Source organism: Sphaerodactylus townsendi, linkage group LG08 (assembly GCF_021028975.2).
Source record: "Sphaerodactylus townsendi isolate TG3544 linkage group LG08, MPM_Stown_v2.3, whole genome shotgun sequence".
Taxonomy (NCBI): Eukaryota; Metazoa; Chordata; class Lepidosauria; order Squamata; family Sphaerodactylidae; genus Sphaerodactylus; species Sphaerodactylus townsendi.
In genome coordinates, this window is record NC_059432.1 from 35,556,426 (window position 1) to 35,572,592 (window position 16,167).

The window sequence follows — 16,167 nt, forward strand, 5'->3', positions numbered from 1 at the left end:
AGGTATTCTTTTAATTAATCACAAGACATACACTTGCCAAACAAATGGTAATATTATTTTCAGTATGAATCATCTTCACCCTAATCTTTTTGGATTCAGCAGATATTAATGCTCTAAAATTGCTTCATGCCTCCTCACACAATTAAAATGTCTGCATATTTCCTTATAGCAAGAAGCAAAGCAACACTGACTTTCCACTTTAATATTTGTAAAACAATACTTTATGTTAAAAATGGTGGAACTCCATCAGTTACACTATACTCAGTTAGCAAAAGCTATTACTAATTTCTCCCAAACTTATAATCAGAAAAGGGAATTGGTTTGTACATTCGAATATCAGCCAACAGAATAAGTGACCTAATAAACTATTTAAATGCAACCAGTGTGCCTAAGTAAGAAAGCAGCGGGGCCCATGCAAATATTTGTGATCTCCGAACAGCAATTAATGAAGAATGACAGAAATTCAATGCTGTGGTTTATTAATATATGAAATCCAAAGTATGCATTTTAAGTTGTTTGAAATTGCAGTGGTGAAATTCATGCAGTTAAGATGCTTGACCTTTTACCTTCCTGGCAGTTAGGAGCAGGAGAAGCATTAAGGACATCAGCTACAGGAAAACAGAGTCAGAAAGGAAATAAGAGAAAAGGAACTTCTGAAATAAAGCTAGAGAAATTAATATTACATTGAGACTATGTAGAACTATGACCTTGACACAAATATTGCACAATTGCCATAGGGAAATCACTGGGTGTGATAATTATGAGGAAATAGAGTGTAAAGTTGAGTCAGACTGTATCATTTTACAAAACTGCCCCCATATTAGCCCAGAATACAGTTAATTTCACAGCATGAGTATCCCATTAACTCATAGAAAGATTTTAATCAGGCAGGTGTGTGTGTGAAATTTGCCCTAGATCTGGCAAACAATTTCACTACTTTTATAAGCACAGACCATGCACACAGCATGACAACAGTTCAGGAAGTCCTTAATTTAGAAAGAACTTGTGATGCAAGAAGGTAAAGCATTAAATCAGCCCTCTTGTTGCTCCTTGTTTTGCACTGTAGTCTTACATTTTTAGAGTTGATTCATATCCTACCTAATCAGATAGATCTATTAGGTACAAGATGTGCTCTTCTTTCCTGTACAACATAAAACATTGCTTCCTGGACAAAATGTTTTCAGCTATGCCACCAATTAACCTCCTGTGTAGCTGAGTCCTTAGGAAAGACAGAAGCTGCTTTGTATTATTGGAACATAACCTAAAATCAGATGCAGTAGGCATAAAAATCCTGCTAAAAATGTAATGCTTACTTCTGTAGGAAAAAGCTCAAAATAATTAGTCTACTCTACACACAGTTAGGGAGATTAGAAAGTAATTTGCTACCTAATCATAGGTTTTTCTGATTTTTAAAGCGCTACTTGTCAGAATGGCATTGTAGTAAAAGTTATGGATTAAGGTTTGGGAAACCCAGGTTTAAATCTCCATGCTGCTGTACAAGCCTGCTGGGTGACCTTGGGACAATCACACAGCCTCAGTCTACCTTGGAAAGTTGCTGTGAGGACGAAATGGGACAGAAGAGAATTATGTAAGCTGTTTTCAGTCCCCACAAAGGATAAGGGCAGGGTGCAAATAAATACGTACAACAAAGAACCTGTAAGGCCTTGAGGGAAGCATCTCATTTCTTCCTCCTGCACTATTTCTTCTTTTTCTTCAGTAAAACACCTTTCCCCTCCTCCCTTCCCACTCCTGCCAACCTTCACTTATCTTCCCTTCTATCTTAAGCATTTATTCTTCCCTTCCAGCAGTCTCTTCCAAGGAAAACTTTGGCCCAGTTGTGTGGTGTTGGCCATTGGGTCAGAGTGGCCCACTTGCGTGGCAGGGAATTTTCAAGGACTTGTGAGGGGAACACCTCACTCACCACACAATTTCCTCTTTCCTTTCTCCTGGCAATCTCCATATCTTCTTCCCTTTACCTGTGTTATTCTCTCCTTCTCAATCATTCACCATCTTCGGCAATATTTATTATTTATTTAATTTATACCTCACTTTTTTCCACAGTGAGGACCAAAGCAACTTACTTTATTCTCTTCTCCTTTTTGTCTTCACAACAACCCTATTAGGTAGGCTAGACTAAAAGTATGTGACTGGTCCAAAATCACCGATTGAGCTTTCACAGCAAGATAGGATTCAAACTTGGGTTTCCCAGACCTTACTCTGACACTCTAAACTTCTATACTACACTGACTTTCATGTGGTGGCTGCTGTCGAACAGTAGCAAGCAGCCAGGCCTGGATGAGTCATGCAAGTAGGATGGTATGAAGTAATTTGTAGCTTCTGCCAAGCCCAGGCCTGTCCCCAATGAGCTTTCCTTCAAAGGCCAAAACAGCTCTGGAAGGGCCCTGCCTGCTCCCTTTACCTTTTACTCACAGAAACTTAGCCTGGAATATTGCAGTTGCCTAGCAATGGCCACTGAGGAAACCTGTTTCGTAAAGCTACAGGTGCTCCTTTTATCATTTTGGCCTTTTTAAAACTCTCCAAATATTTCTTTTTTTAGATTTTAGATTTTTCTGCAAAAAATGGGTGTCTGTCTTGGCCATTGGATTTAAGCTCGTCATTGGATTTAAGTATCCTGAGATTTCGCTGGCTCACTACTAGAATATACAAGTGGCTTCCTTCAAAGGCTTGTTGGAGGTATCTCTTTCCTCCTTCCCCCACTATTTTCTCTTTCACTTTCATGAAAGTCCCCATAGACATAGAATCTCGACGGGCATAAAGCCACTCCTGGCATCTGCTGCGACAGCAGCTGGGCCCAGTGTGGCTCCTGGCATCCTCCAACATGGCAATTGGGTTTAGTGCAATTCCCTGCAGCAGCAGCTGCCAGTTCAACTGGTAAGTGTGTTGTCTGTGCATGTGCAGATAACACTTTTTAAAAGTGAGGGGATATAATTCCAAATGAATTTTTTTAATTTTCAAACCTTAGGAGTAGCCTAAGTTTTCAGAAAAATATATTTAGCATTGCGAGGTCCCAATCTGTGGATTTTGGTATCCACAGATGGGGATCACATATTGCTATTAGATATATAGATGATAATTATTAACAGGCCTTGTCAAGTCCTTTACTGTTAATTATTGGAATGCCTGCAACTGCATAAACAAAAACTGGGAAGATCAGTAATAAATACATTTATAAATAAGAAATATATTCAGTTCTTCAGATTTTAGCATACACCATCAAATGCCTTCTTGTAATATTCCTTTTCCATTGATGTACATAAAGTGATTTCATCATATAATTCAAAATGTATATTAATGAATGCTTGAAAGTAATCAATCTTAAATGATCTGTACAGTGACAAATGGTTGCAAAGTAGAAATAACAAAATTTGGTCTTCACTGGGCTTGAAAACAGCCAAATCGGGCCCAATTTGGATGATTCAGCCTATATTCGGGCCAAATTCAAGCTGCCTGAATGCAAGCCGAATCTGAATCCATTTGAATGCCTGAATCCAAATCACAATTCAGGCATTCAAATGGATTCGAGGGTATTAAGTCCACACCCCCAATCCACACCAAAGGGGGTAGATTTAAAGAAAGTCTGTGGGCTCCCTTTAAACAATGTGGAAAGTGTTCTTTTGGCGTGGATTGGGCTCCCTTTAAATCCCCCACCCCAATCCACGCTGAAAGATCAACACTTTCCACATTGTTTAAAGGGAGCCCAGAGGCTCCCTTTAAATCCAAGCCTCCCCCAATCCACGCCAAAGGGAGTGGATTTAAAGAGAGTCTCTGGGTTCCCTTTAAACAACGTGGAAAATGTTGTTTTTTCGGCGTGGATTGGGGCACAGGATTTAAAGGGAGCAAGGCAGGGATTTAAAGGGAGCAAGCCCCATTGAAGTCTGTGGTGGGAAAAAACAATTAATTTTTCCCACCATAGAACTTGCTGAAGAGCTTGGGAGAGTCTTCTCTGAACTAGTTCCATTACAGTCAATGGGGAATTTCTGAGGATGTCTGTGGGGTGCACATCTTTCAGGTAGAGGCACCAAAATTACAGGGTAACTTCAGGAGATGCTCCTGTTGATACTACCCAGGTTTTGTGAAGTTTGGTTCAAAGGGTCCAAAGTTATGGACCCTCAAATGGGAAGCCACAATCTCCTAATAGCTCCTATTGGAAACAATGGCAGATGGAGAACCCCTCTTGGGAGTCCCCTGTACCAAACCTCAGGAAACCCTGAAATGTTGGTGCCGTTAGCTTAAAAATGCGTCCCCTACAGGCTGGGAAAAAACACACACTTAAAAATGACAAAAAATGCTAACGAACCCGAATTTTTCAGTATACTCGAGTAAATTTGGGTATAACGAATTAGGGATTCGGCTGATTCAGCTATACTGACCATTTTACAGCGGAATCAAGCCGAATCCAAATTTTCCTGAATTTTGTTGGTATTGCTCAAGCTTAGTCTTCAATCTAGCTATGAACTATGCCAGAGCCATAATCTCAAAAGTGCAACATGATAACAAAAGTATCCATTTACCATCAGACAGAGATTCATAATCATAGTCGTATTCATCTTCTTCATCCTCCTCCTCTTCATTTGTTGTGGGCAGGTTTCCTGGATTCCCACCATTGCTTGCCAGAGCTTGCATGGATGCGAGCTGGTGAGCCTAGAGCATTGGAACAAATTTTGAAAGCAGTGAAATATTATCTTAGCAAAACACCAAAGGATTTTTAATATTTTTATCACCAGTGTTTTTATTACTAGATATGCCTTTCACAGCCTCTCTTTAAGGTGGAAAATAGGTTTAATTAAAAAAAACACAGTAACCCCAATTTATCAAACCATTTGGGCTGTGACAAGAATGTATGTCACAAATGCCTTACATATTCAAGGATATCCCAGGGGAAGCACTTCCAGGTTTATTTTCTCTGGACAAAGTCACACATAGGCATAGTGCAAATAGTAATTAAAGATTGAAGGTAGGACCTTCTGCATGCAAAGCACATACTCCACCAGTGAGCAACACACCTTCTTCACAAATATATCCTTGTGGAAGAGAAGAAAGTTTGGGTTTGCAAGAGTGTTGCTCCAACCTGTTATCTTTCTTTCCCACTGAACTGCTTTTCCCCACTGATTTACCAGCCATGGGCAGATAAAGTTCCACCACTCAGAATGTTTCTGAAGTATAAATTAGATACCTAATTGTTGGGGATATTATAGTTGTAGTTCCTGTGTTGGCAGGTGGTTGGACAAGATAACCCTAGTGGTCCCTTCCAACTCTGAGAGAGTAAATAAATAAATAAATATTGATCTGCGCATACTTTTTCCCTATATTCAGATCAACTATTTCTAATGAAATGAAGGTAGCGAATTCACACATATATGGCCTAAGAAAGCCTAAATGTTCCTGTACACAAGATACGGATGTCCATATACTGTAACAAGCATCTTTACAGGGAAGTCAAACTTGTGTTTTCTCCTCCTCAGAAAAAGAGGGATGAAGAAAGAAGGTCACATGAGCCAGGGCTCCACATGTACAGGTTTTTTTTGGCAGAGCAGCTGTATATGATGTATTATATCATGTCCTCACTGGAGGAGAGCTGTGCAGACATTCTTCATTTATAGGAAGTCAGACCAGTTAAGCATGCAAATTAGCAAAACCAGACCAGGATGAAAATTTCCAAAAATGTGTTATTTGAGATAAATTAACTTTTCCCTAATAAATATCATCATCTAATCTGCAGGTATCCACATTTGCAGATATTAGGAAGCGAAGAGGCCAGCCTACAAACCACAAAAAAGGTAGCAAAATTGTCACTGATCTTAATTTAATTACCATTTATTCCTTTCTTGCAGATGTAGATCTCCCCCTTCCCCTAGCAATGTTTGTGACCCCTGAAACAGAACCTAAGGTGTTGTGAACAAAAAGGGCTGCGGCTGCAGTGAGGATGGGAAACTGAAACATTGTATATGCTGGCCTATATGTTACCACAAAGGCTTTTGGGGTGGGGGTCCCAGTAGGTTTCTAGTATGTGGGGACCAGCTTTGTGTGGTGGTTAAAAGCAGGTGGATTCTAATCTGGAGAACCAGGTTTGATTTCCCACTCCTCCACCTGAGTGGCAGAGGCAGATGTGTTCCTACATTCCTGCTGGATAACCTTGGGCTAATCACAGTTCTTCAGAACTTTCTCAGCCCCACCTACCTCACAAGGTGTCTATTGCGGGGAGAGGAATGGAAAGGCGCTTGTAAGCCACCTTGAGTCTCCTTACAGGAGAGAATGGTGGGGTATAAATCCAAACTCTTTTTCTTCTTTCTATAAAACAACACTCGTGGTTCATAGGATCCATGCTATTATTACTAGTTAATCTCAAATACTTGCCAGTTTGGGTCACATCCTGCTTTCCAATTGTGGTTCTGATGCAGGTAAACTAATTCAGATGAGTTCATTTACACAATTCAACTCCTTTCTCACATGACGGGCTACTTTTGAACAGAACCCTATCCCATACCCTCAATTATAACTTTTAAAGACTGAGTAAACAAGGAGGAAAAAACCTTTTGCATGTTTTGAGTTGAGACCAACTAGTCAGTTGTGTCAGTGTGCCTTCAAACATCTCACAGATCCAGCGAATCATTTCTGGCAATCACTTCTTAAGAAGATGACAGTGACTACAGGCAATATATTCTAGCTAATGTCACGCATTTTAAAAATGCCTATGATTGTGCAGATGCAAAAAAGAGATGAATAGCATACAATTCCATGTATCAGCTTTATACAAGTTAGTCATTTTAATGACCTATCCTTGACCCTGGGACTATGTGCTTTTTAATGTGGCCAAAGAACCCACAAGAAGACAATGCAATGAGAATTCCATGACCCTGGGACTATGTGCCTCTAGGATGTGGCCAAAGAACCCTCAAAAAGATAATTGTATGATGCAACACTGCATGGTGTGGAATTCCACCAGGGGCCACAACGGCATTATAATCAGGAGTTTGGTCACATGTAAGAGAGTGAGCTCAAGCAACGTTTGTTTACTTGGTATGTTCCCTGCAAAGCACACCTGAACATGATTACATTAACTCAGAGTTCCAGTCTGTGCTATTATCTTGCTTTCTGGTTTATAAACAGCAATCTCTCTCCCAGTCAGTGCATAATCTCCTTTGCTGCCCTGATGCACAACGTCTTGACCCTCAAATATTCTGACATGAAAACATCTTACCTTTTGTTTTAGTATATCCACTGGTGTTTGATGTGCTTTAAGCTTTTTATTTTTAAGCAGAATTTTCCTTTTCAGTTGAAGGGGAGATGGTAACATTGGATCATTAGAGAAGTCACTCTCAAATAAAAATCGAGTTACCAACTTATCGCCAAATGTATTCTGAAACATTAATGAGATGTACAGTATTATGAAAAAAAAGGATTGAATTCAGAGCCATGATTGTTGAATGGTATCATTGCCTTCTCCTTACTTGCCTTGAAAATGTCAGCCATTTTTCGTTGCTGGGGCAAGGAACAGTGGTTCTCAATAGATATGATGATTGGCATATCAGAGGTGATAAAGGCATTACGATCAATAGCTTCAACTATGTCCTGTAGGATGAAAAATTAGTCATAATTATATATTGCTTCCATGGTCATTAGAGAACAATATCCTGTCCCACATGTGGGCATTTTGGCATGGCAGGAACACCAGACAGGTGAGATGCTGTGGTTTTGCTCACACTTGGCCCTGATCATCAGTGTGTAGGGAGGAGGGGTGATCTAACTCTATGCCTACATTTTTCTATATTTAGAAAAGTACCGTATATACTCAAGTATACGTCAATCCGAATATGTCGAGGCCCCTAATTTTATCACAAAAAACTGGGAAAACTTATTGGCTCGCGTATAAGTCTAGGGTGGGAAAAGTAGCAGCTACTGGTAAATTTCAAAAATAAAAATAGATACCAATAAAATTACATTAATTGAGGCATCAGTAGGTTAAATGTTCCTGAATATTTATTTCAAAGAAAAACAGTAAACCAGCTCTGTAAGTGGAAAAGAGGGTCAACAAGAACAATATAGTATCAACAATAAAAGTACAAAAACCTTAGCTCAATCAGCAACCAAGCTAAAACACAAGAGTTAAAATCCTTCAAACCTGGATTCCTCCTCATCATCTGTATGTCCAAATAAAACCCAACTTAGATTTTAAGAGGGATATTATCAGAAATGGAAAATGAGTTCAAGTCTTTGACAGTGTGATCCCACCTTGTGACCCTTAACATTCACCAGACTTACAACAAAATAAACTTTAAATCTGTTTTCTGTTTCATAAACAATAGTGTGAAGTATAACAATGAAATATGGCAAACCAATACAGAAACATATCAATATATAAATAGTTCTGGCCTGATATGCAAAACAGACTAGCAGGATCTCAGTCTTTTTCAGTTCTCTCTAGCTACACACAGGTTCAAGGCCTCTTAATTGAACTCTGTGAAGTTGACTGGCTCCAGCTACAGGCAGCACCCATCATAACATTTTATAACAGGAAACCAAAATACAAACTAATAGTCAATCAATATAAACACAATATCCCCTTCTCAACAATTAATACAAACATTCTCAACCCTGAAATACAGGCCTCTTAACAATTCTGAGGAAATGAAGCCTTTTCTTCCTTATATGGAAAATCTGAGCTCTTTAGCTCCCCCTAATGGATCCTGGGTTACACAGAGCTTAACTATAGTATAGCACATACAGTATACCGACTTGAGTATAAGTCGACCCGAATATAAGTCAAGGGGGGCTTTTTCAGCATTAAAAATGTGCTGAAAAAGTCGACTTATACATGATTATATATGGTAATTACTGTTATAGAAGGAATCACAAAATTTACCTTAAAAGGAATCTTAGTGGTGAGTGTATGACCATGATAAATGACAGGCATTCCATCATCACCATCCCAACAGTCTAGTTCCACACTCCTACACCCTTGTAAGAGAACCTGAAATGAAGATGGTCATTATAATGTATTTCTTCTATAGAACCAAACAGCAGCATGTAGTGTTTGCCTCGGTTTTTTGCCTCCCATTCCAACAAATGGTCCAGGTGCTGCAGAACCTATTTGCTTAGAAGGAGTGGGGGGCAACAGGGGACTCCACTGAGCATTATCCCTACCTCTCTGTATATAGGTTCTGAATCACATCACTGTTTTTATTTTGTTTCTTTATATTAGTTACATAGTCTGTCTCTGCAATAGTCTTCCAAGCCAGTCACAACATTTGATTGCCCTCTCCATACATTTTACACATATGGATATGAGCATAACATGGATCTGACAGATTTCATGGAAAACAGCAAGGCTAAAATGGATGCCAGTCTTGATTCAGGAATTAAGCAAGAGTTTGATATCAAGAGGGTCTGCCTATTACATCTTTCTTCCCCCTCCCAAATGAGGAATGCAGAGTTTCAGACAATGCTTTTCCTAAGGGCATAGCCGCTCACATCTAGTTAAAAGCAGCCCAGCCTTGAGAAAGCACACCTGTCTCTGGTCATTCAACAAATTTGCAAATGTCCACACCCTAACCTCATCAAGAACCTCCTGTACTGACCTGCCCCCTTTCCCCCCAATGGTAACTTAATCCTAGAAAGCTCCTGTTCAGCTATTAAGGATTGTCAAGTCTCCACAGTTTCTTTGTTTTAATTTCATCACAACATTCCAAGTTCATCAAGTCTTGGAAAGTGTCTGTTTTCATCTAATCAAGAAATTTGCCAACAGCATTTTCCATGAATGGGAACAAAATTTTGTACAGTCCCAGGAAATCAATCCTCTTATCATTGCCAGAGGGTCCTTTTTTCCTATAACTAGAGCCCCCACATCCATACCACTTGTACTTCCTCCGTGCTTTCAATGTTGCTCTCTGGGAGAAATGCTCTATGTTTCTCTTGCTTTCCCTCGAACCTTTTCATTTCTGGAGTGATAATTATTGCCCTCCCAATACCTTAATCTATTCTCGCCATCACTCAACCCATTTATTTCTTAGGCTTCTTAAGTCTTGCTCTGTGTGTATTTTTATTTTTGATTCCTTAATAAAAGTGTAACTTCTTTTACCTCAATCCTGGTTTTGAGTGGTTTTTTGGAGAAACTGATCTCTGTGTACACAGGTATGGATCTCCTGCCTGCCTCTCAGAGAGCTTACCTAACTAATTCTCCCACTATTCCAAGAGGCAGACCCCAAATCCGGATAACACTCTGTGAATAGCTTTTACACAAAGCTACCTTGGTGGCCCAGTTTGAGCAGAAATATGGAATATAAATTATGTAAATAAATAAAAAAGTGTACTTTTATGTGTGACATACATACATGTCAATTTGTAATTATGAATGAGACAAGCCCTTAATATGGGTACCCATCAGGGAACTATGATTAGTTGCAGCTGTTTGTTGAGAACATGCCCCATGGCAAATTGCGGTGTGACCCTGAATAACATATAAAATGGACACATATAGTGAAAAACTAATTTCTCTCCGTTAATGAGGTGAGAATTAAATTCCCACTCACGGGAAGTATGGTGCTTCTGTAATCTCTTTGAAACCTAATCTGTTTCCAACATATACGAAATATAGCTTGAAGACCTCTGGGGAGTAATACTTGTTTTTGCATGGGTCATACTGCTTGGAAAGAATGTCTAAAATATTATATAATATTCCTAGAAGAAACACTCTCATGAGTAACCATTTCACTACAAGCTCATCTTTGCAGCACAACTTACATTATTTTGAATGGTGCGTTGACGTTTAAATGAACTAACATATCAGCTCAGACTTTCCTGTGGGAAAGTCTAATTTTAGCAGGTTAGGTCAGACTGGCTAGTGTCTAAATGCTACAACTCTCAAACGAAACCCACATTTCTTGCCTTAGAACAAAGCTAAAATATATTATTATTATTTTTTAAAAAAAGTATATGAGCACAACTGTGCACACAAGCAGTTTTCCCACACATCATGTTTTTCTATGTTTTACAAGCAAGTACTTGGAACATTTAAGTTTTAGAAAGCAGAAAAGGTCACGCTTCAGTGACGTTCCAGATAAACAAACAAACCCTCAGGGGGGGAAGGAGGTAGTAGAATGATTTGGTATACCTGGCTGTAAAGCTCTACTGAGGATTCTCCTTTTAGCTGATGTCCTGTGAGGTATGTATTATGCGAGGACTCAATGAAATAATACGATAGGGGGTATGCCATATCTTCTACATTTTCTTGAGACTCATTGTTCAGAGACGCAAAGTTATCTTTATCCATCAAAAATCTGGAGATACCGAAATTTAAAGTGAGTGTTTCGTAACAGACATGCAAAGCAAGCCAAATCATTAATCAAAGTGATCCTCAGGTAATTACCGTGCAAATCCTTCAAATGACATTAATCCTTGCTGGTACATATTGGTACTAGGTTCAAACTTCTGCAACAGGCAAAAAAGAAAGTGTCAACATATTGGTAAATTGAACAGCATAATTTGAAAGAACACTTTTAAGTAAAAAGGTGGGTTTTTTTACAATACAATTTGGTTAGATCTGAGGTTTTTTGTAAATGGGACTAGTTTGTAGAGGAGATTTTTAATGTCTTCTTTCCCCATTCCCCCAGCAACCCTTAATCCTCCCTAAGGATATTACTAGGACAAAGGGGAGCTCCTGCAACAGAATATTATTTGGGTTGCAGCAAGAGGGAGGAAAATTGCCCAAAATTGGTCAAGCAGTGTGAGTAAATGCATTCTAATATATTTGTATTACTAACCTGGATAATACTGAAGATTTCATCATATGTGTAGTGTTCTCCTTGGCAATTTACTAGGAAGTCATTGAGTTGCTGGATGCCCATACCAAATATTCCTAAAGAAGCACTTTCTACTCCAGTGCCATTAGTAACAATGCTTGCTGCAGCAACTGCATCAAATATTTGTCGCTGGTTGTCTGATAGCTGCTGTCTACTCTTAATGAACAAATCTGATATGTTCCTTGTCAGTAAATCTAAAAACAAACAAACAATATATCGTATATTTTAATTGGTTGTATTTTATCTACTTTATCTACTATGACCGTAATAAAGGTTGAACTTGAACTGGGTTAGGAATATCTGAACATGGCATATTTATTCAGAGTTTAAAACGTATCTAGTTCAAGAATATGATTAACAAAAATGCAAGGCTAACTGATCATAAAGATATTTAAGTACACTGAATAATGCTTTTGATACGGTTTAGTTAAATTCCTAGAAGGTATAAATTACACTGTATCTCTGAATTGGGAAGTTTTGTCATAACATTATGTGAGCCAATGCATTACATGTTTACTGTTAGTATTTGTGTCAAAATAGCTTATTGCTTAAAATAATTCAAAGTTTTTGAAGGCATATTTTCCCAAAGAACTTTGACTAGGCCAACTAACATATTTCATTTGTTCCTAACAGTTGTTCTTGGACTACAATCCCATTCTCAGTCACGTCTAATCAAACTCCATTCATTTCAGTACACTGTTGTGCCGATCGGCATTATTAGTATCGTTATTATAATAATACATCTTTTTAGTTGGAAAATTGTCAGAACTTCAGTTTTTTTCAGCCCAACAGTAGCTCAGCAATCCATTGTTATGCTCGTTTACAGAGCCCAGGCCACAGAGGTCGAATCCGCACGGTCAATTAATAGCGTGGCACTCACCCGAAAAAAAGAGGTTTCAGGCATGCCTCCTCACCGCTGGAGCGACGAACAGGGTTTCTTCCCAGTTCTGTTGCTCTTTTCCACCCTAGTTCCGCGTTTTAACCGTACCTCGTTGGAAGTACAACTTTTTGGTTGCCACGGTTAATTTCTGTCTCGAGGGGAAGGGCAGGCGACTAAACCTCATTATGTTCCCACCCTGGAGAGTGACGAAATTCCCGTCGACCAATAAGCGGTCGCCGGAAATGATCGATGCGTACGCAGCATCTCGTGGTTTTGTTTTCGAGTTTGGTTTCTCCCTCTATGCAACCTGAAAGCTGCAGCTGCGCTGGAGCTGGCCTCCAAGCAAGCTGCACATTTCCTAGGCAGAGAGAGGCAGACAAATGAAAACTTTTTAAAAGGCACATAAATATGGAAGCACTAGGAAACATCACATCTCGTGAGACAATAACACAAGAAAATGTGTCGACGTGTCCAGCGTCAAAACAAGATCACGTCATGATATCATAACATTTTCAGCAAGAGATAAGGCACGCCAGCCAATCAGGAGAGGAAAAAACAGAGTTTGCTTTGCAGAGTGGATTGCTGCATTTCCGGAAAGCAATGTAGCCCTAAATGTTTTTGCTTAATTAATGCTGCCATGGGGAGGGCGAAACCCCGATTAAAAGGTGCGGTTCATTTTTAAACTTGATTTAAACTCTTTTAAATTTTCCGTGCGGAATTCACCTCTGAAACTGGATTTGCCCAGACAAAACAGGATTTGGCCAACTATGAACTGAATCCTGACATGACCAACTAACTACAGTAAAAAAAGAACCATGGTTTTGCATTATGTCTGAACCAACATCAGGAAATTCAACCCTATATATTGTAAACATACAGCTGAATTAGTATTTCTCACCAAAATCAGGCTGGAAGCCATTAGTGTTCTCATCAATCTTTAGAGAGGTATACAGTGGAACAGAATCAGACCCCAGTCGACTGCAGGGCACAGCATACATATCAAAGAGGTCTTTCAGATCCTTGCGGCTTCGAACACTACGATGTACAAATTATGTCTTATTATTTATTTTTGTAACACAAGTCTTTTTAGAAGCTTATGCTAGGAATCAATGAAATATATGTTACCTGAAAGACTTGAAGAGCTCCACAAATTCAACAAAAGTCATGCTGCTGTCAGAATCCATAAAATTTTGGAAGCCTTTCAATCCTCCTTTAACCTTTCCATGCCAACTGCTGCTGCTCCATCCACTAAGGGGAAAAAAGAATCCACTGCAATTGCTCTGTGTTTTGGTGAGGGAACCAATAGCAGGTATGTATTGTCATTTATACAGGGCTGCAATCAGTTTGACTCTGTATATTAACACTGTACCACAATTCTGTATTTATTTTCCTTCAAATACTGTCTATACATAGAGGATCAAGAGGCAATGTTTTTCGTTGCCTTCTGTGGAAAGTTGTTTGTTTTAATATTCTACCAACAGCACGCTCCAGGCAGATGAAAATGTGACATGTCATGGAAGTATAGTTCAACTTACTGAATAGAGTAATATAGAAAATAATCTATGTTTTTCTTAGCATAAAAGCCAATTAGTACTATAAACAATGATTCGTCTAGTAGAATCTACTTTGGACTTCTGATTGTTACTTTATGTATTATTAAAGTGCTTTAGGGATCCTTGTTTATGCCTGCATTATTGTTTGAATATGAATCTGATTGGTTTGTAGAGTGTGATTATGCACCACATGTAATTTTTTTGTTTATACTACTAATTGGCTTATAGAGAGGAATGATGCACCATACTTAATTTTTTTCTTTTCTAGTAGTGTGACTGCATATTAAAATTGGCTTTAGTGTTAAGAAAGAAAAATTATTTCATCATCATGTCCTATATTCCTCTATTCAGTACATTGTTTGTGAGTATAATTTCCTTGTGCTGATCCCTAGTTTGGTAATTATCTATGGAAGTATAGTTCAGCTTCATTTCCCCCCAAATCCTAGTTTTCCACAGGGTGGGGGGGGGGCGGGGAGGCTTGGGGGGCATTAAAATTTTGGAGCTCCTGCTTGCAGTTAGGGATGCCAAGTTCCAGGTGGGCCCTGGTGATCTCTCAGAATTACAGCTGATCTCCAGACAGCAAAACTCAGTTCCCCTGGAGCAAATTACTTCTTTGGAGGGTGGCATTATACCCTACTAAAATCCCTTCCATCCCAGGCTTCATTCTCTAACCCTAAGACTATTCCAACCTATAATTGTGACTCGCAAGATCTTGGGTCAAAGTTTTCCACTGAGGCATCTAAGACCGATTTAATTTTGACTCACACATGCAGATGCATACTTTGAAATGAAATCTGCGGGTCTTTAGCTAACGACAGGGCTGCTGATGAGGGAAGTTATAAAGAAATCCCAGGTGCATGTGTAGATTTAGCACTCTTTGGTGCTGCTAGTAACAGGGCTAAGCATTATAGTTACAGATAGTTTTAAAAATCCAAAGTCATATTTTCTCCTTACCTAAGTTGGCTTTTTGTTGAAGATGATATCACAGGAGATGATAATGGCCTGCCAGGTGATGATAACCCGGACGCTACATTAGATGAAGCTGAGGTAGACAAAGACTGTGCTCTTTTGGAAGGCAGAATGCTGGTACCAGCAAGGTTTGCTTCTAAGGAAAACAGATTTGCATCATTAACATTTATGGGTTGATAATATTCTTCTCCTTAAAATAAAAGCCTCATGTGAGCTGCCGCAAGGATGTCCACAAAATACTTACACTTGGCAGAACTATTTTAAAGGGGCCATTTATGAAAAATACACAACTTTTCATGTTTGCTTCCAAATGCACTGAAGGAAAAGGCAACTCAAAATCTTCATCTTGTTGTGCTGCTCAAAATGTACAAAAAACAGCCAAATGGAGCGTTTCATGCTAAGCATTACATATATCAATTCTCTATTAAATAAAAAGGCAACTGTTATTTCAGTTTTAATCTCTCATTAGATATTTCCCCCAGATAAATACAGTAAATTCCCCACACTAATTAAAACCTTTCAGGTGACAGCTTTAAATGAGGACGAGAGCCCTAAGGCTTAACTGAAAATAGACATGAGAAAATAGACAAACAACGAAGACAAATAGCTGGATTAGCAACATGGGAATTACTAGAATAACTATTTTTAATGACAATCATAGTAAAATTTGTTCCTCTAAAAGATATCAGGAAGGACTATTGAGAGGACTTGTTAAGGTCTCTACTGTACTTTCATTATTATGTCCTAAAGAACAGCCGGGGCTGACCTGCTCACTCCAAGAGCTGGAAGAAATAGCTCACCTTACCACCCCGCTACTGTAGCTCTTTGCGCATGCCCTGAACTCTGATAAGATTGCTCCTCGCATGACAGTATGGCCACAATACGGTAGCAGTTGCCCATGCAACAGGCAACCAGAAATGATCGTTGAACTCTCATTTATTTTATTTAA

General features: G+C 39.0%; 1 protein-coding gene across 7 annotated transcripts in view; it reads right to left on the bottom strand.

Moving 5' to 3' along the window:
* PLCE1 (phospholipase C epsilon 1) overlaps positions 1 to 16,167 on the bottom strand; it is a 175,521-nt gene that overhangs the window by 26,156 nt on the left and 133,198 nt on the right. For 5 of the 7 annotated variants that reach the window (XM_048505288.1, XM_048505291.1, XM_048505294.1 and 2 more), the window contains exons 11-21: positions 15,204 to 15,354; positions 13,822 to 13,944; positions 13,595 to 13,731; positions 11,778 to 12,010; positions 11,384 to 11,445; positions 11,129 to 11,294; positions 8,882 to 8,989; positions 7,474 to 7,590; positions 7,220 to 7,378; positions 4,533 to 4,662; positions 567 to 608 (exon numbers count right to left, since the gene is read on the bottom strand). In XM_048505288.1, the coding sequence (XP_048361245.1) occupies positions 567 to 608; positions 4,533 to 4,662; positions 7,220 to 7,378; positions 7,474 to 7,590; positions 8,882 to 8,989; positions 11,129 to 11,294; positions 11,384 to 11,445; positions 11,778 to 12,010; positions 13,595 to 13,731; positions 13,822 to 13,944; positions 15,204 to 15,354 (1,428 nt within the window). The remainder of the gene's footprint in view (positions 1 to 566; positions 609 to 4,532; positions 4,663 to 7,219; positions 7,379 to 7,473; positions 7,591 to 8,881; positions 8,990 to 11,128; positions 11,295 to 11,383; positions 11,446 to 11,777; positions 12,011 to 13,594; positions 13,732 to 13,821; positions 13,945 to 15,203; positions 15,355 to 16,167) is intronic. The other 2 variants (XM_048505290.1, XM_048505292.1) reach the window with 2 other exon arrangements.